Source organism: Muscardinus avellanarius, assembly GCF_963383645.1.
Source record: "Muscardinus avellanarius genome assembly, chromosome: 1".
NCBI lineage: Eukaryota > Metazoa > Chordata > Mammalia > Rodentia > Gliridae > Muscardinus > Muscardinus avellanarius.
In genome coordinates this window covers 125,148,535-125,171,249 of record NC_137786.1, presented here as the reverse complement: position 1 = coordinate 125,171,249, position 22,715 = coordinate 125,148,535, and the positions used below count along the sequence as shown (strand labels likewise).

Here is a 22,715-nt window from a genome sequence, read left to right as displayed (position 1 = left end):
GGTCTGAGAGAGAGAGGAAAGCACAAGCCCAGCAACACACAGAGCTCTGTGTATTCAGAGGGAAGTTGGCAGGGTTGTGTTCGGGCAGAGAAACTCCGAGTGGTACAAAGGGACGTGCCCAGAGTGGAGAAATCATGCTAATTGTCTGCACCAGAGCTGGAGAACGCCACCCAAAATGAAGAGAGAAAGGGGAGCCCTGTCCAGAGCTTCCAGGGCTCTGCGCCTTGCTCCTCTTGTCTACCTGCTTCTGGTCCAGCCAGGTAGGAGACCCCAAGGGCAAGAAAGGGTCTGGAGATGGGACTGGGGCTTTAAAAGGAGAGGAAGGGGGGAGTCAAGGGCTGAATGCCTTCGGGTGGGAGGAGGGGAGCGAGCCCAGCTGCCGTGGGAAGCATCTCTGTGAATTCAACCATTAGTGCTGAATGCATTTCTTCATCCTCTCTGGCTCCTGCCAGCCTGCTCCCCCCACCCAAAGGCTGCATGACTTTGGAGCACCCACAGGTTTCAGTACATTAGATGGTGGGCTCCAGGCCACTTCTTATGAGATGATTTGTTGGCGTGGGCCAGACCGGCATTCCTTCCAAGGGATTATTGTGGGGAGGGAGGAGTCAAGGGAATCTTGGTTTCATGCCTCCCCGAACCCCCACTCTGGCTTCTCTGAGTATAAAACAGCATGGGAAATGAAAGAAGCTCTGGAGATAATGAACCTCCTGCTTTAGGATAGTAACACCAAGCCATCATTCACTTCAGGCCCATTGCCAAATAAGGTCATATTCTGTTAGCCGCCTGCCTCTTGTAGTGCCCCCTACCAACTCCTTGGAGAATTGATCTTATTTTCTATGCCATAGATGTATTTATGTGTACACAGGTGCACATGCATGATTACCGAGAGCCTGGGAATGCAGAGGTTGCTGGGGGGAGGCATGCAGAGATCATTTTAATCAAATATAGAAATTCTAGAAGTCAGATATGCAGATGATACATAGAATCAGAGAAAGGTCGCTTTCCCCATCCAGGAAGCTGATGCTGGTGATACAGGACAAGGGTGAGGAAAACAGGGGAGAATTCCTAGTGAGAGAAATGTCTGCACTGAATTTTAAAGAATGAGAAAAATAAGCTGGATGTGGTGGTGCATGCCTGTAATTTCAGTACTTGGAAGGCTGAGACAGGAGGATTTCAAGTTCAAGGCCAACCGCAGCAACTTAGTAAGACCCTGTTTTCAAAACAAAAATTAAAAAGAGCTGGGGGTGTTAGCTTGAAGGAAGAATGCCCCTGGGTTGAATCTTCAATAACACACACACACACACACACACACACACACACACACACACACACGAGAAAAATAGGTAGTAGTGGAGTGAATATTATTGTTGGGGAAATGGGCAATGTCAATAGCTAGAAATAGCTTTGAGTGTTTAGGCGGAGTCCAGCACTTCAGCATTGGTGGAGGGTAAAGTACAAATTAAGTTAGACAAAAGACTTGTGAACTATGCTCAGAGACCTGGAATATAATCACCAAATGATGGAGAGTGAATGGCTTTTAATTTCAAGATTGGCGGGGTCATATGCACCTCTCAGATAGTTTGCTCAGTCCGCAGAGAGGCATCAGAGGGGGGAATGAGGCAAATACAACAAAAAGAAGCTTGTATTTGTTTTGTAGGGCTACAAAAGCAAAGGATCATAAATTTTGCTTGAACAACAGAAATGTATTGTCTCACAAGGAATTTGGGGAACAAGCCCAAAGTTGAAGAAAAAGATGCTGACAGGAGCCTGCAGTAAGGTGGTCTCTCTCCCAGCTCCCGGCAGTTCTTTGGCTTGTGGCAGCAGAAGTCCAGGCCTCGGGTGGCATGCTTCCTGTTTGTACGTGTGTCCAAATTCCCCTGCTCTATAAGGATGCACACTGGGGCAGGTCCACCCTACCCAGTATGACTACATTTCAACCTCGCAGATCTGCATGAGCCCATTGCCAAATAAGGTCATATTCAGAGACACTGGAGGTCAGGACCTCAATGTATGAGTTGGGGAGAGAGGCACAGTTAAGCCCATAACAGAGCTATTGCAACAGCCCCTGAAAGAAATAACATGGACTTGAGTTACGATATGATAGGATGAGACCATTGAAATGACATTTTGGAGATAAAGTTAGGACCTAGTGACTGATAGGAATTTGCAGAATTCAGAGAGGGAGGTAAGGTTTCTGTGTGAAACTTTAAACTAAAAACGAGATAGGGTGGGGTGCCAACGGGACTTCCTGTGAATATGTTAGGCAGCCTGAAGCTAGGTTGCAAATAGGTGTTTTAAAGCTGTCAACCCACAGATGAGAATGGCTACAATTGTCCAGAAGAAGGAAAAGAATATGCTGCAAATGGAAGCAAGTAGCCCCAAGATTTGTAGAGGAAAGTGTCGGGGTCCAGCCCTAGCATGAGTCGAGGTTTGTGTGTTGGTGAGAGGAAAGTCGAGGTCGAATGAGAGAAAATCTGTCACACGAGACCAGGTTTAAGTTTTTCCATTTTATTTAGGATTTGTTATAATATATATATATATATATATATATATATATATATATATATATATTTTTTTTTTTTTTTTTTTTCAGAAAGCAAAGGCATAGCCATGCGAGCAGGACCTCCAAGGACAGGAAAAGTTTTTTTTATGACTTCAGGGCAGGATGTCAGACATTTAAATAATCATAGTATGCTTTGTCTCACTTCACAAGGCTGACTTGAACTTAATCTTATATTTTGGCCCAAACTAAGATCAGTTTGAACTTAATTTTTGGCCCAAACTTTATCCTTGGGAAAAAAATCTTTGCTGCCTAAGTCACAAGCCGCTTCCATCAGTTTTAGTTATAATGTTTATACATAAAATTCTAATTATACATATTGATCCAAATAATCCTAAAATGATTTTTTGAAGAAGGAAATGCTAAACATATATCACGGGGGATCTACGCCTTTGTGGGTCCCCTGATCGAGCTTTCTCAAGATCTGCATGAGATGCTGTAGCAGGAAAGCAGAGGAAGAAAAGCCTGTCAGGAGAGCAAGAAAGAACTGTCAAGGAGATGGAGGGATAACGAGGAAGCTAGAGTGTCCACAGTCAAGGAGGTTGAGAGTTTCCAAGAGTGAATCGATTCCATCAAAAATGTGAAAGAGCCAGGCATGGTGGCTCACACTTGTAATCTAGCGCTTGGGAGGCTGAGACAGGAGGATCATAGTTCGCAGACAGCCTCAGCTACTTAGTGAGGCTCTCAGCAACTCAGTGAGACCCTGTTTCCAAGTAAAGAATAAAAAATAGGGCTGGGGGGTATAGCTTGGAGGTAGAATGCCCCTGGGTTCCATCTCCAGTACCACACACACACACACGGAAAAAAAAAAAAAAAAACTCTAAAATGTAAGAAAACTGTGAAAGAAGTCAAGTATGAGAAGGACCTGGAAGAGTCAACTGCATATGACAATTAAGAAGTTACTGTTAGGGCCCCGTGTCATGGCACATGCCTGTGATCCCAGTACTTGGAGGCTGAGACTCAAGGCCAGCCTTATCAACTTAGCGAGACCCTCCGCAACCCAGCAAGACCCTGTTTCCAAATAAAAATTAAAATAGGGCTAGTGGTGTGGCTCAGAGGAAGAATGCCCCTGGGTTCAATATCTGGAACCACAGGGAGGAAAAAAAAAACTACTGTTAGCTCAAGCGAGAAGAGTTTCAGCCAAAATTGCAATGTCTTGAGGAAACAATGAATGCTGAGATGATGTGCGGTGGGAAACAGATATACAAACAGAGAGATCCTTAAACTCTGCTCATCAAATGGCAAAGGAAGTAAAATAGAAAGGGCTCATCAGTCAGTGTGATTAGGCAAAAACAAAAGTAATAAAGCATCCTCTGTGAGGGGAAAATGTAACAATGAATGTACCCACCAAATTCTAAACGTGAACTGAGGTCATAAGATATTAGTCATGAGCTATGGCGGGTCAGGAATTGTACTGCTACATGCACCACATGTAGTAAGAGCTCGGGTTCCAGAAGGTGTCCCTGCCATTCTTTCCATATTACTTAGGAAAATTCCAGCTTCTATGACAAATAACTCCCAAATTTGGTTCCTGGAATTAACTGTGTGTTAGTCCAGGGCTGCTGCAGAGCAGGCCTAGCAGGAGGAAGGACACAGCTGCATGAGGTTTTTCCAGGACCAAACTGATGGAACTCTGTGGACTCCAACACAAAATTCCAGGAACCACCCTGAGGTTTATCTCCATTTCTTCCAGACCGAGCGTTCAAAAGCAAACAAACAAAAACAAGGGAAGGATATATAAGGGGAGTTTTGCTAAACCAGGTCTACAAATGGTACATGTCACTTCTACTAGTTCTATTGGTCAGAACTCAGCCTCATTCCCATAACTGCAAAGGAAGCTGGGAAATAGAGTTTTTAAGATCGGCACTTAAACGTGGTGGCACATTCTTGTGATCTGAGTATTTGGGAGGCTGAAATAGGAGGAGGGCATTCTAACATTATTCCATTGTCTAGGAATCCGTTAGAAACGAGTCCCCAGCTAGGATGCCCTCTTAGCCTGGAGTTCATCTCAACATTGTAGGTGTTAACCTTTTTAAAAACTTGAAATAAAAAAAACTACATAGAGGGCAACACGGTTATCATAGGGACACAGTTTGATAAGACTTTTAAAAGGGAACAAACCTGCCAGGTGGTACACACCTGTAATCCTAGTACTTGGGAGGCTAAGACAAGAGGACTGCAAGTTTGAGGACAGCCTCAGCAATTTACTGAGATTTTCGGCAACTTAGTGACATTTTGTTTCAAAAATAAAAATAATAGCTGGGCGTGGTGGCACATGCTTGTAATCCCCACTCTTGGGAGGTGGAGACAGGAGGATTGCGCAGGTTTAAAGCCAGCCTCACTGGCTTAAGAGACTCTGTTTACAAATTAAAAAAAAAAATATATATATATACATATATATATATATACATATAGATAGATAGATCTATATATATATAATAGGTCTGGGAGTGTAGCCCGGAGGTAGAAGGGTTTCCAGGAACCCCAGTACACTAATAATAATAGTAATAGTAATAATAATAATAATAATAATAATAATATAAAAATAAAAATAATAAAATAGGGCTTGGAATGTATAATGCTCCTAGTTCAGTCCCCAGCAATACACAGACACATACACACACACACACACACACACACACACACACACACACACACACAGTGAACAAACCCTGTGATCAGCCCCCAGATAAAGAAAGAGAACATTTTAGTACCCCAGAATCACCCCCATAGTATTTCATTACTACTGCCCTTTCTTCAGAATTACAGTAGCAACCTAATTTCTAATACAGATTAATTTTCCATGTCTTTGAACTGTATTTAAATGAAATTACACATTATATTGTGTCTGGATTCTTTTGCCAAATACCAAGTTTGTAAGATTTATTTATATTTTTGTAATTTGCTTAATCTCACTGCTATATGGTATTCCATTGTATGACTGTACCACAATTTATTTATGTATTCAGCTTTGATAGACACTTTAGTTGTTTCTAAACCAATCCAAATAAACTCAACCCCATTGGGGCTTAATAAACAAGATCATATGTGTCTTTTGGCAAACAAATATACACATTTCTTTTAGGGATATAACTAGGAGAATTGTTGAGTATATAAGTTCATTTTCCATTACTATGACAAAATACTTGAGACCGCATAGCTTTGTAAAGGAGAGGTTAGCCAAGCATGATGGTGCACACCTGTAATCCTTTTACTTGGAAGACTGACACAGAAGGATCGCAGGTTCGATCATAGCTTCAACAAGTAGTGAGACTCACATCAACCTAGTAAGATTCTGTTTCCATAAAAGAAATAAAATTGGGCGCTAGGTATGGTGGCACACGCTTATAATCTCAGCACTGGGGAGGTAGAGACCAGAGGATTGCGGTTTGTGGACAGCCTCAGCTACTTAGTGAGGCCCTTTGCAACTCAGTGAGGCACTGTTTCAAAAAATATAAAGACTAAAAAATAGGACTGGGGGTGTAGCTTGGAGGTAGAATGCCCCTGGGTTCCATCTCCAGTACCACAAAAAAAAGAAAGAAAGAGAAAGAGAAAGAAAGAAAGAAAGGAAGGAAGAAAGAAAGAAAGAAAAGGAAAAGAAAGGGAAGGGAAAGGAAGGGAAGGGAAGGAAAGGAAAGAAAATTGGGCTGAGAGTGTAATCAAAAGTAGAATGCCACCAGGCGTGGTGGCACAGGCTTGTAATCCCCATGCTTGGGAGGCAGAGACAGGAGGATCACGCAGGTTCCAAGCCAGCCTCGCTGGCTTAAAAGACCCTGTTTCCAAATAAAAATATAAAATAAGTCTGGGAGTGTAGCCCAGAGGTAGAAGGTTTCCATCCCCAGTACCACCAAAAAAAAAAAAAAAAAAAAAGTAGAATGCCTGAGGATTTAATTCCCAGTACCGAATAATAATAATAATAATAATAATAATAATAATAATAATAGGAAAGAGGTTGATTTAGCTCACAATTCTGGAGGTTTAAAGGCATGGTGCTGGCACTTAGTTGGCCCTAGTAAAGACACCACTGAGGATGAGGGAGGCAGAGATTACATGGTGAGACAGAAAGCTAGAGCACTACTAGCAATGAACGGGAGTTGCATGAGAACTCTGTTAATCCCTTCCAAGAGCATTCTCATGTTCCAAGGACCTGCAGGTAGGTTCACTCCTTAAAGGTTTTACTACCTCTTAACACTGCCACCCTGAGGATCAAGCTTCTAAAACGCAAACCTTTGAGGGACACTCATAAGTTATATCCAAACCAGGGCATACCTATGTTTTTTATTTTTGTTTTTTTGGGGTTTTTTTGGTGGTACTATGGGTGGAACCCAGAGGCTTTCTACCTCCGGGCTATACTCCCAGACTTTTTTTATATTTTATTTGGAAACAGGGTCTCACTAAGTTGCTGAGGACCTCACTAAGTAGCTGAGGCTGGCTTCGAACCTGTGCGATCCTCCTGTCTCAGCCTCCCAAGCGTGGGGATTACAAGCGTGCGCCACCACGCCCGGCCTCAGACGTATGTTTCACTTTAGAAAATATGGCCTATTTTCAAAACTGGTGTATCAGTTTACGCACACACACCCTACCAATATGTTCAAAGAATGCCAGGCAGTCTGCATCTTCACTCCCCATGTATTTTCTCTTTTTCACTTTGGTCATTCTAGTGAGTGTGAGATGATAACAAACTATCGTTTAAGGTTGCATTTCCACAATAAGTAATCAAGCTGAGCTTTTCTTTCATATTTTATTAGCCATTTGTACATCCTTTTGTGCAAAGTACTTTTTCAAAGTCTTTTATACACTTTTCTATTGATTTGTCTTTTTTAAATTATTGATTTGTGGAAGTTTGAAAAGCATATTTAGGAAGTCCTTTTATAATATAAATGTATTGCAAATATCTCCTCCTGCTGGACGGCTTGTCTTTTCACTCTCTACCTGGTGAAATTGTGGGTTTTCTGTTTTTTGTGGGTTTTTTTTTTTTTTTTGCGGTACTGGAGATGGAACCCAGGGGCATTCTACTTTGGAGCTATATCCCCAGCCCTATATTTTTTATTCTTCATTTTGAACCAGGGTCTCACTGAGTTGCAAAGAGCTTCAGTAAGTAGCTGAGGCTGTCTGTGAACCCTGATCCTCTGGTCTCAGCCTCCCTTTTAATGTGGCCAGTGTATCCTTTTCTTCTGTTACAGTCGCTACTTATGTGTCCTAAGACAGACTGCATCTACCCTAAATCATGGAGATACTCTCCTACGGCTTCCCCTTTCACTTTCACATTTAGATCTGGGAACGATCTAGAATTGTTATTTGTGTAAGATGCGATGTATGGGTCAAATTCATTTTTTAAAAACATGACTCAGCACTATTTACAGGGGAGGAAAACATCTTTCCCCACTACAGGGACACCTCTGTCATAAATTGAGAGATTATTTCTAAATCTGTTCTCTAAGCCATTCTATTCATCTGTCTTGGTGACAATACCACCAAGTAAACCTTATAGTTTTTTCTTTGTTTTGTTTTGTTGCTAGGTATTGAACCCAGAGGTATTTTACCTCGGAGCTACACCCCAGCAATTTTTTTTTTTTTCATTTTGAAAGTGTCTTGCTAAATTGCTGAGGCCAGCTTTAAACCTGTGATCCTCCTGTCTCAGCCTCCCAAGTACTGGGATTAAAGGCATGCATCACCATCTCTGGCAACCTCACGAGTTTGACTGGTACTTTATACATTTATAAGTCAGTTTGGCAGAGCTGACAGTTTAACAATAGTGATTGTTCTGATCCACAAACATGGTACACCTCTGTATGCTATCTCAATACATACTAACCAGGTACATATTCCTGGATATTGATGCTGTTTACCTAGTACATAAAAAGCCCCCAAAACCTCTCAGTGATCTTTTTCACACTTTGTTTTCTAATTTTTCCAACATGTTTAAATGATTGACAGTTCAAATGATTTTATACTCTGTGGCCCCTTGTAGGATTCAACAGCCTAACAACTCAACACTACAACACCAACATTTACACAATATACAGTATTTATGCACCTACACTAACAGCAGAGGAGGGAGGTGGTATTCTCAGATCATCATTAGTTAGGAAGGCTATTAAAAACCACAGCAAAGATGAACACAGTGGCACATGCCTGTAATCCCATCTACATGGAGGCTGAGGCTGAAGGATCTCAGGTTCAAGGATAGCCTCAACATCTTAGACTCTCAGCAACCTAGGAAGACCCTGTTCCAGAATAAAAATAAAAAGGGCGTTGTGGTGCAGCTCCAACGTAGAATGTTCCTGGATTCAATCCCCAGTACAAAAAGAAAAAAATGAATAAGTAAACAATGAAAAGAGCTGAAGATGTAGCTGGGGATGGTAGAATACTTGCCTAGTATGCTCAAGGCCCTGGGTTCAATCTCTAGTATGGAAAAAAAAAGCAAGGTGCCGCAGACTTGGCTCAGTCCAAATGGGGCGCGATTCCACTCGCGATCGAATCAATCTCAGAAAAGATGGGGGAGGATAGGGTGCCGTACTGCATCTAAATTCTAACTAGATTTTATTACCATTTGAACAAAGCTGAGGACGTTTAGAGGCTTAGACAAATTACCTGAAACTTTATTTTCCACAGACTCAGTTTATCTCACAGTCCTGATCTTACACCACCGGAGCAATTCGTGTGGAGAGTTAAAAGAATCATTACTAAAAGAATAGTTATAAAGGAATATCTAAAAGTGGGGGAGTACTTTTGGCCAGAGACCACACCCTCTCTCCGGGCTTATTTCTCGGGTTGAGAATCCGCCTATTAGCTGCGTGGGTGGTCTCCACGCAGATGCCGAGAGGAAGTAGGTCTCGGCAGCAAGACATGTGCTTTTATGGGCTGAGGATGTAGCTCAGCTGTGTGTGGTGGCACACACTTATAGTCCCAGTACTTGGGAGGCTGAGACAGGAAGATTGTGGGTTCGAGGCCAGCCTCAGCTACTTAGTAAGCCTGGTTTCAAAGAGAATAATAAAAAATAGGACTGGGTTATAGCTCAGAGGTACAATGCCCCTGGGTTCAATCCCCAGTGCCAGAAAAAAAAAATATGTTTTTACTTTTAAAAGACTGAGCCCTGCGTTGCTCTTGAAATGTTGCTGCAGGCTGGTTCCTGCAAAAAATGACATAGTATGAGAAAGCCCAGGGAAGGGTCTCTATGATACCAAAGGGATGGAGGGATTTCTTTATGGAGACAGACCATAATGCTTCAGATTAGAAAGGATGTAACTCAGTCCTTGGTGTTAGAGAGTACAGATAAGATGTATAGAGACCAAATCCTAGAATACACGTTTGGCACCACCCCATTCACATTCTGTGTGTATGTGTGTGATACTGGGGATTGAACCCCTGTGTATCCTACCACTGAGCTGTATGCCCATTCCTCTTTTATTTTTTAACTTGAAACAGGGTCTTGCTAAGTTGCTGAGAGACTGGTTTTGAACCTGGGAGCCTCCTGTCTTCAGCCTTCTAAGTAAATAATAAAAATAGTTATTTAATTAAAGATGGCATGCGCCACCATGCCGAGTTCATTTACATTTTTTTTTTACTTTTTATTTTTTATTTTTTTATTTTTGGTGGTACTGGGGTTCCTGGAAACCCTTCTACCTCCAGGCTACACTCCAAGACATTATATATATATATATATATATATATATATATATATATATATATATATATGTATATATATATGTATATATATATATATATATATATATATATATATATATATATGTACTTTTTTATTTGGAAACAGGGTCTCTTAAGCCAGCGCGGCTGGCTTCGAACCTTTACAATCCTCCTGTCTCCGCCAGGCTCATTTACATATTTTAAAGTTTCTTTTTTTTTTTTTTTTTTTGTCTTTTTCTGGAACTGGGGATGGAGCCCAGAGCGCCACACCTGCAAAGCAGGCGCTTTGCCACTGAGCTACATCCCGGCCCCTCATTTACATTTTTAAAAGGTAAATTTAAGGCAACTGCTGGCAAAGAAAAACTTTTGCCCAGCAAAGAGAGCTCATAAAATGGAGTGAGCCTTTCAGAAATTTAGTGAAGCCCTGTTTACAAATAAAAAATAAAATAGGGCTGTGAATATAGCTTAGAGATAGAATGTCCCTGGGTTCAATCCCCAGTACCCCTCCCCCCAAAAAAAATGGAGTACATGGTGATTTATTTAAGAAAAGAAGCTACAGAAACCTCTGTCCAGGTACATTCTTATAATATTTTTTGCTTTGTTTTTGGTTTTGGTTTGGTTTGGTTTGGTACTGGAGATTGAACCCAGGGCACCTCTACCTTTGAGCTACATCCCCAGCCCTTTTGTAACGGTTTGCGATGTCGACGTGAGTTCTTGTTCTTAGCTAGCTTATAAAAAATAGCCAGAACTATACTGCTGCAAGCTTAAGCAAATTTTATTATTACAAAGGTGGAAAGAAGGGACAGAACAATAAAGCACTACATCAGAGGGATGCAGTGGAGTGCCTTGAAAATAAGACACTGAGGTTTTTGAGCATAGAACAGTTTTTATAAGGATTCATTATCTCCTTTTCTGTTTAACCAGTAGTCTTTCTATCTGCCCCTGACCTGATGCAGGTGTGGGCCTGCTTTAATATGATTATAAGGACCCACTATCTCTCATCCTGCTTGACCAAAAGTCCTTTTATCTGCTCCTGACCTGATGCAGGTGTGGACTCACCCATTATCTCCGGTGCAGGGGTCACATGGTATATGCCCTCTTTACAAAGGCCTGTACCATCCTCCTGCATCCTTGGGGAGTTTTAGCCTATCTGCTAGAAGTTATTTATTATGTAAACTTGTCTTTAAAATATGAAGTCCCTGGGCTACAAATCTTTTGTGTACTTTGTAATCACGTTTGATGAGGAAACTCTGCATTTTAACAGCTGCCTCCCCTCCTTGCCTGAGTGCCTGCGCAGCACCCAGGCCCTGACTACTTTTTACATTTTTTTATTTAATAACAAAGCAATTTTCCAATACTGGCACACTTTTTACTTTTTTATTTTGCAACAGAAACTTGCTAAGTTGTTGAGGATCTTTGCTGAGTTGCTGAGGCTGTCCTTAAGCCTGTAATCCTCCTGTCTCAGCCTCCCAAGCATTGGGTTTACAGTTAAGTGCCACAATGCCCAGCCGTGTGTGTGTGTGTGTGTGTGTGTGTGTGTGTGTGTGTGTGTGTGTGTGTTGTTACTGGGAATTGAGCCCAAGGCCATTCTACCTCCAAGCTACACCCCCAACCCTATATTATTTTTATTTTAAAACAGGATCTCACTAGGTTGCTGAAAGTCTCACTACTTGCTGAGGATGTCCTCGAACCTGTGATCCTCCTGTGTCAGTCTCCCAGGTACTGGGATTACAAGTGTTTGCCATCACACCCCAGCCATTCTTACACTTTGAAGCATGACATTCCTTGGTGTCACAGCAGGTCAGAGGGAGGAGGGCGTCCACTAATCCAGCACAGCATTGTTTAGATTGGGAGGAACATCTTGCAAAGAAGCTGATTTCCTTTTGTTCAGCCTCTGGTGAGAACAGAAATTCTGCATAATGATGCCTCGGAGACAAATTAATTGTTTCTCCAGGTTGAATAGTCCTAGTCTCTTTTATTTCCTCCCTGGACTGGGGTGGTAAGCCATTTCCTCCTTTCTGTGTCCTGCCTGGGCTCCTGTCCCAGTTCTCTGTGTCCCTTGCAAGTTGTGGAACCCTGAACTTAATCGAATTCTGGCTCAAGGTTTTTGGAAACAGTGTGTGCTCAGCAAAAGGCTGTCTTTGCCAGTGTCTGTGAAAGGCTGCTCTGAACACGTGTGCACATATCCCTTCAGCTCATGGGCACTCCCGTGTTCACAGGCATCAGGAGGGCCCCACCAACAAGAAGGTATGGATCAAGGCACTCCAGAGGTTGCAGCTTCCACACTGTTTTTATCCAGAGGAAGTCAAGTTTCAATTGTCAGGAAGAGCAGAACCAAGAGTGAAAGGCATCATAAAAGGGCCAGCTGGGACCTTGCAATGGGATAGGAGAGTGTAGATGGCAGGGAAGCTCAGGGGAAGCTAGAAATTATGAAAGAGAGAGAAGGAATTCTTTCCATTTGTCCTTGGTGCTGGGACTGTCACTGTCCAACCTCCTGGAAGAAGAAAATTAGAAACCTCAAAATTTGGTGCTTAGTATCTGTATTACTAAGTGTTCCATTGCTATAGTGAAACAACTGAGGCTTGATACTTTAGAAAGAAAAGAGGCTAATTAAGTTAATAGTTTGGGAGATAGAAAGTCCAAGCAGCAAGAAGACAGGTATGGCAAGGCAGGCACCACAGGTACACCACATCATGGCAGATGGCATCAGAAAATATGTGCCAGGGAGACAACATGGGAGAAAAGCCAGAGAAGGGGGAAAGCTAGGCTCTGTGTGTGTGTGTGTGTATGTGTGTGTTACTAGACATTGCAACCCAGAGCTATTCGTCCTTCGAGCTACTCTCCCAGCCCTATTTATATATTTTTTTTAATTTATTGAAACAGTGTCATGCTAGGTCATGGAGAGTCTCACTACATTGCCGAGGCTGTCCTTGAACTGGTGATCCTCCTGTCTCCGTCTCCCAAGTGCTGGGAGTGCACTTGGGGATAGGTGTGCACACTATATACCCAGCTAAAACCTTGCTTTTCTCAATCAAGCCAAATCTGGGATCTAACCGTTAGTAGGCAGGGAATCCCACTTAATCACAGAAACTAACAGCTGGAAGAAACCTTATGCATCAGGTATTTTAGTCTAATACTAAATACTAAGGCTGAAGGTCCCAAAGAGGTGAGCACCGGGAGAGCAGAGAGCTCAGAGCTGAGATGAACTAGGATCTGGGGCCTGACGCTGCCCTCTCGCCATGGGCCTCTGTTTGCAGACCCCCTGGAAGGGGTGAACATCACCAGCCCAGTGCGTCTGATCCATGGCACGGTGGGGAAGTCGGCCCTGCTCTCTGTGCAGTACAGCAGCACTAGCAGCGACAAGCCCGTGGTGAAGTGGCAGCTGAAGCGGGACAAGCCGGTGACCGTGGTGCAGTCCATCGGCACGGAGGTGATCGGGAACCTGCGGCCTGACTACCGAGACCGGATCCGGCTCTTCGAGAATGGCTCTCTGCTTCTCAGCGACCTGCAGCTGGCCGATGAAGGCACCTACGAGGTGGAGATTTCCATCACTGATGACACCTTCACAGGGGAGAAGACCATCAATCTCACCGTAGACGGTAAAGTGCTCTGGCCAGGGAGGAGGTAGGATGGGCCACTGGTTTGCCAGAACACCAGCTAGACTCAGGAAAACCAACACGAAAGGCCCGGGGGAGCTGAGAGTGAGCCAACAGATGGTTTCAAGTTGGCATGGTGGGCACAGTTAATGTGAAGAGAGTGCTACTATGCACCAGAAATTATTCTAAATGTTTTGCATATGTCAATCATTGTGTGTGTGTGTGTGTGTGTGTGTGTGTGTGTGTGTGTGTGTGTTTTACTGGGGATTGAACCCAGGAGCATTCCACCTCTGAGTTACATATACCTCATCTCTATTTTATTTTTTATTTTGAAACAGGGCCTAAATTGCAGTGGGCCTCACTAAGTTGTTGAGACTGGCCTCACACCTTTGATTCTCCTGCCTCAATCTCCTAGCACTGAGATTACAAATGTATGCCATCGCGCCCAGCTATGTCAATTCACTTAATGTGCATGATAATCTAGGAATAGTTAATGCCATTCTCCCCATTTTGCAGATGAGGAAAGTTGAGGCACAAAAATATTGAGTAGCTTTCTGTAGCTCATAATACTGATAGAATCAGGATCAGAACCCACACAGTTGCCCGGGCGTGGTAGCGCACGCTTGTAATTCCCGCGCTTGGGAGGCAGAGACAGGAGGATCGCACAAGTTCGAAGCCAGCTGCGTGCGCTGGCTTAGGAGACCCTGTTTCCAAATAAAAATGTAAAAATAGGTCTGGGAGTGTAGCCCGGAGGTAGAAGGACTTCCAGGAACCCCAGTACCACCACCAAAAAAAGAACCCACACAGTTGGACCTAGGTTTAGTCTAATTAAAATATTTTCTAGCCAGGCATGGTGGCACATGCCCTAGTACTTGAGAAGGTGAGATCAAAGAATTGCAGGTTTAACACCAACCTCAGCAACTTAGCAAAGCCCCTCAGCAACTTATTGAGACTCTGTTTGAAAATGAAAAATAAACCCTGATGTAATGGTTCAAGTTTGTAATCTCAATATTTGGGAAACTGAGACAGGAAACTGGTCGCAGGTTCAAAACCAGCCTCACCAACTAAGTGAGGTCTTGTGCAACTCAAAGAGACCCTGTTTCCAGATAAAAAGATAAAATATGACTGGGAGCCAGGCGTGGTAGCACACACTTGTAATCCCAGCATTTGAAAGTCTGAGACAGGAAGATTGTGGTTCGAGGACAGCCTCAGATACTACTTAGTGAGGCCCTTTGCAACTCAGTGAGACCCTGTTTCAAAATAAAGAATAAAAAAATAGGTCTGGAGGTGTAGCTTGGAAGTAGAATGCTTCTGGGTGGCTCCATCCCCAGTACTGAAAAAAAAAAAAAAAAAAAAGAGAGACTAGGGATGTATCTCCGAGGTAGAATGTCCCTGGGTTATACCTCTAGTATCTCAAAACATTTTTTTTTTTCGTGGTATTGGGGTGGAACCCAGAGGCTTTGTACTTCTGGGCTATATTCCCAGACCCATTTTATATTTTATTTGGAAACAGGGTGTCACTAAGTTACTAAGAGCCTCACTAAGTAGCTGAGGCTGGCTTTGAACCTGCACGATCCTCCTGTCTCAGCCTCCCAAGCGCGGGGATTACAAGCATGCACCACCACACCCAGCTCAAAACATATTTTTAAATAGAAATAAAATAAAAAGGGCTGGGATGTAGCTCAGAGGTAGAAATCCTCTGGGTTCAATCTCTAGTACTACAAAAAAAAAAATAAAATCTTCTCCAAGCTGGGTCAGTTTAAGACACTTAAGCCCACTTGTTCAACACTGTTTCCCTGTACCTATTAGGTACCTGACAAATTGAATGAATGATGGGAAGGGTTGGGCTGAGTATTCTTAAAGAGTCTTCTCAGCTCACAGACTGAGCTATGGTGTGTTGGAAGGAAGGGGTTAAAGACAGGGAAAGGAGAGGCTCCTGGGCCGTGACTCAGCTTCCTCCACCCTGGGGCTCAGTCCCCATCTCAAGGCCACAGGTGTTAGTGGCTTCGACCACGGTGCTGGAGCTCAGCGAGGCCTTCACCCTGAACTGCTCCCACGAGAACGGCACCAAGCCCAGCTACACCTGGCTGAAGGACGGCAAGCCCCTCCTCAATGACTCGCGGATGCTCCTGTCCCCCGACCAGAAGGTGCTCACCATCACCCGCGTGCTCATGGAAGATGACGACCTGTACAGCTGCGTGGTGGAGAATCCCATCAGCCAGGTCCGCAGCCTGCCCGTCAGGATCACCGTGTACAGTGAGTCCCCTGGCCGCCCCGAGAGGCAGGCGCCCGTCAGGATGAGAGTGGACCTGGAGGGAGCCGGAGGGCGTAGAGTGGGCACAGGCACAGCTGCAGGCAGGAAGCAAGCTCTGGGCCGTTCAGCCCTTGGCCAGCCAGGCCTCCTGGAGCCCCTTTTCTTTTTCCTTTCACTTCCAGAAGCTCTACTTGCCACGCTTGCTGGTCCTCTCTGAAGTCTCTCCCAGCCCGCTGCTTCTCTCTCTCTCCCTAGGAAGAAGCTCCCTGTACATCATCTTGTCTACAGGAGGCATCTTCCTCCTTGTGACCTTGGTGACCGTCTGTGCCTGCTGGAAACCCAAGAAGTCTAGGTAAGCCGGGCGTGGTGGTGTACGCTTATAATCCTGGCATTTGGGAGGCTGAGACCAGAGAATCACAGTTTGGGACAGCCTCGGCTACTTAGTGAGGCCCTCCATAACTTAGTGAGACCCTGCTTCAAAATAAATTAAAAAAACAACAACAACAGGGCAGGGGGTGTAGCTCAGACATCGAATGCCCCTGGGTTCCAATCCCAGACCCGAGAAAGAAAAAAAAAAGAAGTAGTCTAGGTAGCCCTTCAAGTGCCACAGCCTGAGCACCTTCAGTTCATTCCAGCCCCAATGCTAGTCTTTTCTTAAATCTAAGTGGCTCTCCTCCCAGCGCTCTGCACCCCTGCCCAGAAGATCTGTGGAAATGCACCTTGTGTTCACTAATACCTCTGACCATCCCAGCACTGTTAATCATGGTTTCGCTTGCCGAGCATCTCCTTCTGGCCCACCCAGCACTGTGGCTAGAGTTAGCATGCCACTTTTTAAGTCTGATTGACTTGCAGTTTTCAGATAAAGAGACACCGAGATTCAGATAGGATAAGTGACCTATCTGCAGCCCAAATGCTAATGACAGCCTCAAGATGTGAACCTAAATGTGACCTATTCCCAAACTCAGACTACCTCTCCCACCCAGCCCATCTTCCCCTTCCTGTCACAAGGGTTTTAGAACCATCAGCACTCCCATCCTTTGAGCCCCTCCCCAAATCTCTTCAGGCTCACATTCAACAGCTCTGTTCTTGGTGGGGGCTGGACTGGTTCACAGGAAGAAGAGGAAGCTGGAAAAGCAAAACTCCCTGGAATACATGGATCAGAATGACGAGCGCCTCAAAGCAGACGGTGAGTCCCCACCCAGCCACCACCCCTTCCAGAGCACTCCTATCAGTGGGCTGTTGGGGAAAGGCAGAAATGGCTGACAAGGCTCTGCAGAGCCCCTTCCTCCTCCAACTGCTCCAAGACTGCCCTGCAGGGAGAGGCTCGTGGGGAGAGGACTGGGAGCATCAGGTATATTGACAGAGGCTGCCACTTGGGGAGCCAACAGCACAGGCTGGCCAGCCACCCCACTCTCTCTCCCCTGTGCAGCAGACACCCTCCCCCGGAGTGGAGAACAGGAGCGGAAGAACCCCATGGCACTCTATCTTCTGAAAGACAAGGTGAGCCGCTCTGGGCCGGGTGTCCCCCAAGCCCACTTTGGTATAGTACTTGAGATACTACGAAATCTTTGTGTCTGGCCACCCTAGAGAACGGAAATAAAAGGCAGAAAGAGACGGAATGGCTTGTATGGTATTGAACGAGCAAATAGGCGGCAGATCTAGGTTTGAAACTTAGGTCTTTGGGCGCCAATTCTGGTGCCTTCTCCACTATTCCATGACTGTGTCCCAGGCTGTCCAAGATACGCGTACAGGGGCCTCGGGGGCAGCGCGTGTCAGCGTTTACTGAGGCCCTATTATGCGCCAGCCCCACAAGCCAAGTGTGGCGGTTCCAGGGAAAACCACCCCATGTCTTCCAGGAGGTAGGAGCTGTGGCGGAAGCCGGGACCCCACCTGGGGATTCCAGCGCGCTCGTACACGGGGCCGGGGCCCGTGACCCTGCGTGTCGTTGCAGGACCCGCAGGAGCCCGAGGACGGCCCCTCGGAGCCTCGGAGCGCCACCGAGCCGGGCCCGCCGGGCTACTCCGTGTCGCCGCCGGTGCCGGGCCGCTCGCCCGGGCTGCCCCTGCGCTCGGTCCGCCGCTACCCGCGCTCGCCGGCGCGCTCCCCGGCCGCCAGCCGGACGCACACGTCGCCGCCGCGGGCCCCGAGCTCGCCCGGCCGCTCGCGCAGCGCGTCGCGCACGCTGCGGACCGCGGGAGGCGTGCACGTGATCCGCGAGCAGGACGAGGCCGGCCAGGTGGAGATCAGCGCCTGAGCCGGGACCCGCGCCGCGGGGAGGGCCGGGCGGGGGGCGGGCCGCGGGGCCGGGAGCGCGGGGCCTGCGAGCGCCCCCTGGAGCCGCGCGCAGAGCGGGCTGCGTGTGCGCTCGGATTTGCTGGCCGTATGGGTCGAGCCCGCTTAGGACCATAGATTATTAAATTTCAGGCCCAACCCCCAAAAGGGTCTTATGGGAACTAACATCAGTAGCCTAACCCCAGGACTATCCCGTGCTCTCCCTAGGGAGTGCCTCCATTTTCCCACCCACCTCCCTTTCCCTTTCCCGGCCGCCTCCTCCCCACTTTTTTCTTTCTTTTTTTTTATTAGCCCGGATTACAGAGGTCACTTGCCTAAAACACACAACTGTCCTTAATTTAGAGATCGTCCAGTGCCGATTCCTGGGTGTACAGTGGCTGCTCTGAGCACCGAGGAACCATTTCGAAGGCGGCGTCTTAGGACACCATCTCTGGGCGCTTGGTTCCTGGGTTTCTCGTACGGTTGAGGGAGGGTCCCAAGTACATTCCTTTGCCCCCGGACCTGGACCCTGGCAGGGGCTAAGCATTCCTGCCTCCCAGGCTTGGCTTTTCCACAAAGCCTCCCTCAGCAACTCGCCATGCCAAGCATTCTTTCTGTCCCTGTTGGTAAAGGGAGGGGTGGGCTTATTCCTATAGAAGCCCAAGCCCACTCACTTCACTGGCCCAGAAGGCTAGATCAGGTAGGGAACTGCTTTTAATCCCTGGTCCTGGTGTCTTCTCCCTGATTTACAGAAGAAGCCTTTCAAACAATCATCATCCAGAAGGTTCCTGGGCTCCCTCCAGCTATGAGAGTAAAGTTAGCAGGGCGTGGTGGAGGACACTTGTAGTCCCAGTAGTTGGGAGACTGAGACAGGAGGATCGAGGTTCTAGGCCAGCCTTAGCTACTTAGACCCTCTGCAACGTAGTAAGACACTGTTTCAAAATAAAGAATAAAAAATAGGGCTGGGGGTGTAGCTCAGAGATAGAATGCCCCTGGGTTCCACCCCCAGTACCACAAAAATAAATATAGTGGTGCATGTCTGCAACCCCAGTACTTGGGTGGCTGAGATAGGAGGATCCAAGATTTCAAGGCCAGCCTCAGCAATTTAGGAGGACCCTCAGCAACTTAGCAAGACTTTGTTTCAAAGTAACATATAAGAAGGGACAGGGGTGTAGCTCAGAAGAAGAATATCCTGGGTTCAATCCCCAGTACCACAAAAAGAAAGAGAGAAAGAATAAGATTCCAGAGAAAAGGGATGGGGGAGGAGGAAGCTGATTGCTCCCCACCATGCCAAGGCAATGGTGGGCCACCTCATGGCCTCCAGCTCCCCACCTGCCTCGTTCCAGATTCTCAGATCCTAGATCACTGGACACCTAATTACACTAACATCTGAATACAGAGGGGCTGGACCACTGAATAGCCTGGCACCGGGTGGTGCCCAGGCTACTACTCCTTTGAACAATTTGAAAGAGAGGCGGAGGTCTACTGTGTGAGAAGACAGTTAAAAAGCTGAAAGATACTTGGGGAGCTGAGACAGGAGTTCAAGGCCAGCCTCAGCAACTTAGCCAGAACCCTGTTTCAAAATTAAAAAAAATAAAATAAAACGGGGTTTGGTGTGTCCACCACATTCAGAAAGGGGCATACTTTGCTCCAGCCACAAGGGCACTAAGACTTCTCGCTGGTCCCCTGGGCCCTCTCCCCAATAGCACGCTCAGCCCCCAGCCCCTATACATGTCCCCAGGCTCCTGTGAGCAGGTGTGTCATTGCAGCTCCCTTATTAGCCAGAACCAATCCCCTAACCTTCGCCCGTGCCTCATCCTTACGAGATAATGCATGCAGGGGAAGGCTGCTTAGGCTGGTGGGAGATGCCTGATTGGCAGAAGGGGTACCTGCTGTTCAGCCTTGAGATACAGGGATGAAGGTTAGGGTGAGAGGAGAGCGTGCCACACCCTGGTGCTGCACCCCTGAGGGGCTGGCTTGCCACACTCAAGCCAAATCTGCCTTAAATCGGGGAGGGTGGGGGGAGCGAGGAAGAAAGTGTTGTTTTGTTTTGTTTTTGTTTTTTGTTGTTTTGATCTTCATCTTTGTATTACTAGCATCTAGCAGAGTGCCTCGCACATACTAGATGCTCAATAAACTTTTATTGAGATGAAATGTCTACTTCTAGATTTATTTCCTAGAGACACTCTTAAACATTTCTGGTTAGGCTAATAGATTATCTTAGTTAACTTTATCCTGCTGTAACAGAATACCTAAAACTAAGTAATTTATAAAGAACAGAGGTTATTTCTTGTAGTTTTGAGGGTCCGGAAAGTCCACGGAAGGCTCAGAAGTTGACATCTACATTAGATCTCCCTACATCATCTCATGGTGAAAGGTGGAAGGAGGAGAGAGACAGAGATGGAGAGAGAGAGAGAGAGAGAGAGAGAGAGAGAGAGAGAGAGAGAGAGAGAATAGCTCAAGCCCTTTTATACGGGGCATTAACCCATTCAGAACCTAATTCACCCTCATGACCTAAATACCTGCCATTTTGCACCACCTCCCAACACTTTTGCATTGGGGTTTCTAACACATGCTTCTGGGGGAATACATTCAAACCCAAGAAGAGATATATAAATTAAGATTCAAGGCAGTATTGTTTATAACAGAAGAAGGGGAAAACCCTACTTGATTAGACACTAGTGGTAGATAGGAGTAGAATTATCAGAACATTCCCCTGTCCCACACAGGCCTGTGCTCCAGAATGGACTTAGCCCCCCCCCCCCGCACTCTCACTTCTGAAATCTCACATTCTGTTCCCTGACCCTGATCCCTATCCTTCCAGCTCGTCACTGTTACATTCACTGTCTCCTCTTGCCTGGAACCTCCCAGTGTGGAGCCCAGTTGGTTCTGTTGCTCTGATCGCTGCTCTTCCACACACTGTTCTTCATAGAATGAACTTTCTTCCCGAGAGCCCCCAGTTCAAGGCAAAGCCTCGCTTCCTTGGATCCTCCTGAAAACCACGCAGTCATAGCCCCAGTCCTATAACTGTTTTTCTTTTCCAAACACTCCACAGTTCTGCATGGCCTGCACACTCTCTAGCTGCAAGGAATAATAAATCTGACTTGAAGCAAAGAGCAGTGGTGCATGCCTGTAATCCCAGCACTTGGGAGGCTGCAACAGGAGAATTTCGGGTTTGAAGCCAGTCTCAGCAACTTAGCAAGACCCTTAGCAACTTAACAAGACTCTGTTTCAAAGATAAAAAATGAAAAGAGCTGGGGGGTAGAAGAAAAAAAAGCTCAGTGGCAGAATACTTCTGGGTTCAATCCCAGTACCAAAAAAAAAAAATTGTTCCACATCAAGCATGTTCTGGTGGTCTTTGGCTATCGGATATCAACAGGCTAAACATGAAGGACACTAACCAATCGCTCTTCTTCCTGGACTAGTGAGCAGATGGTCGACAGATGCGGCTGTTGTCAGCAGCCTTTGAAATCTTCAGTTGGGCAAGTATGTAGTGTGTGTGAACCATCATCGTTGGTGTTGAGAAAGAGGAGAAAATGTGAGGTTGAGAGCAATGGATGCCATTTCAGGTCCCAGGGATAGGACTAGGCACCAAGGAATGCAAGCTGTGCCCACAAAGTGACATCAGAGCAATTCTTTCAAACACTGAAGAGGAAGTCATTACTGTGACCTCTCTTGACTCAGTTTCCCTCAGCTATTGGCATCCTGAAACAAAGGTGAGACTTCATGGAAATTGAGACCAAGCTGATTCAACCGAAGACAAAAGAAGAGAAAGAAAGATGGCAATAAAGGTTTAGCTCTCAAGGTCCCAAAGTATTCTGGGGCGGTTGGGTCTGGCTGTGACTGCTGGTCAGGGAGACAGTGAACACACATCTAGTGTTTTCAATGACTTCCATGTCCACTGTCCATACACTTCATGCAGACATTCTGCAGATGGGCTCAGAGAGATCACATGATTTATTGAAGGAGGTGGAAGCAGGACCTAAACCTGCTTCCAGGAAGTAGGTGGAACTTACTTCCAATCCCACCTCCATTCGTCCCTTTTATGCTGCCAGCTGTCACTTCAGAAAACACAGGAAGTCAGAGAGCCAGGAGCAGTGGTGAAGAGAAATGTCCTCGAAAGGGTGGCACAGAAGAGCCTGTGGGCCTCTCTCCTCTCTTCCCTTTTACAAACAACCAAGGAATTATTCACAAAAGACACTAGACCTAGGGTGAAGAAAGGTACTATTTCAAGTGACTGCTGGGCCTGCATGTCACCAGGGCTCCAGAGGAGTTTCCCTGTAATAACAAGAGGAGGACGGTTCCATCCATCTGTATCATCCCTGTGACTCATGCAGCCGGCTCTTCCTTGATTTGTGGAAATGAGACAATCTGGGTGCCGAAGGGC

At 45.9% G+C, this 22,715-nt stretch overlaps 1 protein-coding gene across 1 annotated transcript; it reads left to right on the top strand.

Annotated features, from left to right (window-relative positions):
• Nucleotides 1-43: 43 nt before the first annotated feature.
• HEPACAM (hepatic and glial cell adhesion molecule) lies at nt 44-18,311 on the top strand (the record flags this gene model as incomplete). The annotated part of the gene is made up of 7 exons (XM_080701212.1): nt 44-260; nt 13,465-13,806; nt 15,778-16,059; nt 16,313-16,409; nt 17,170-17,243; nt 17,487-17,557; nt 18,009-18,311. Exons 1-7 carry the CDS (start codon nt 176-178, stop codon nt 18,309-18,311), a joined length of 1,254 nt encoding a protein of 417 aa, XP_080557338.1. The 5' UTR covers nt 44-175.
• Nucleotides 18,312-22,715: the final 4,404 nt, after the last annotated feature.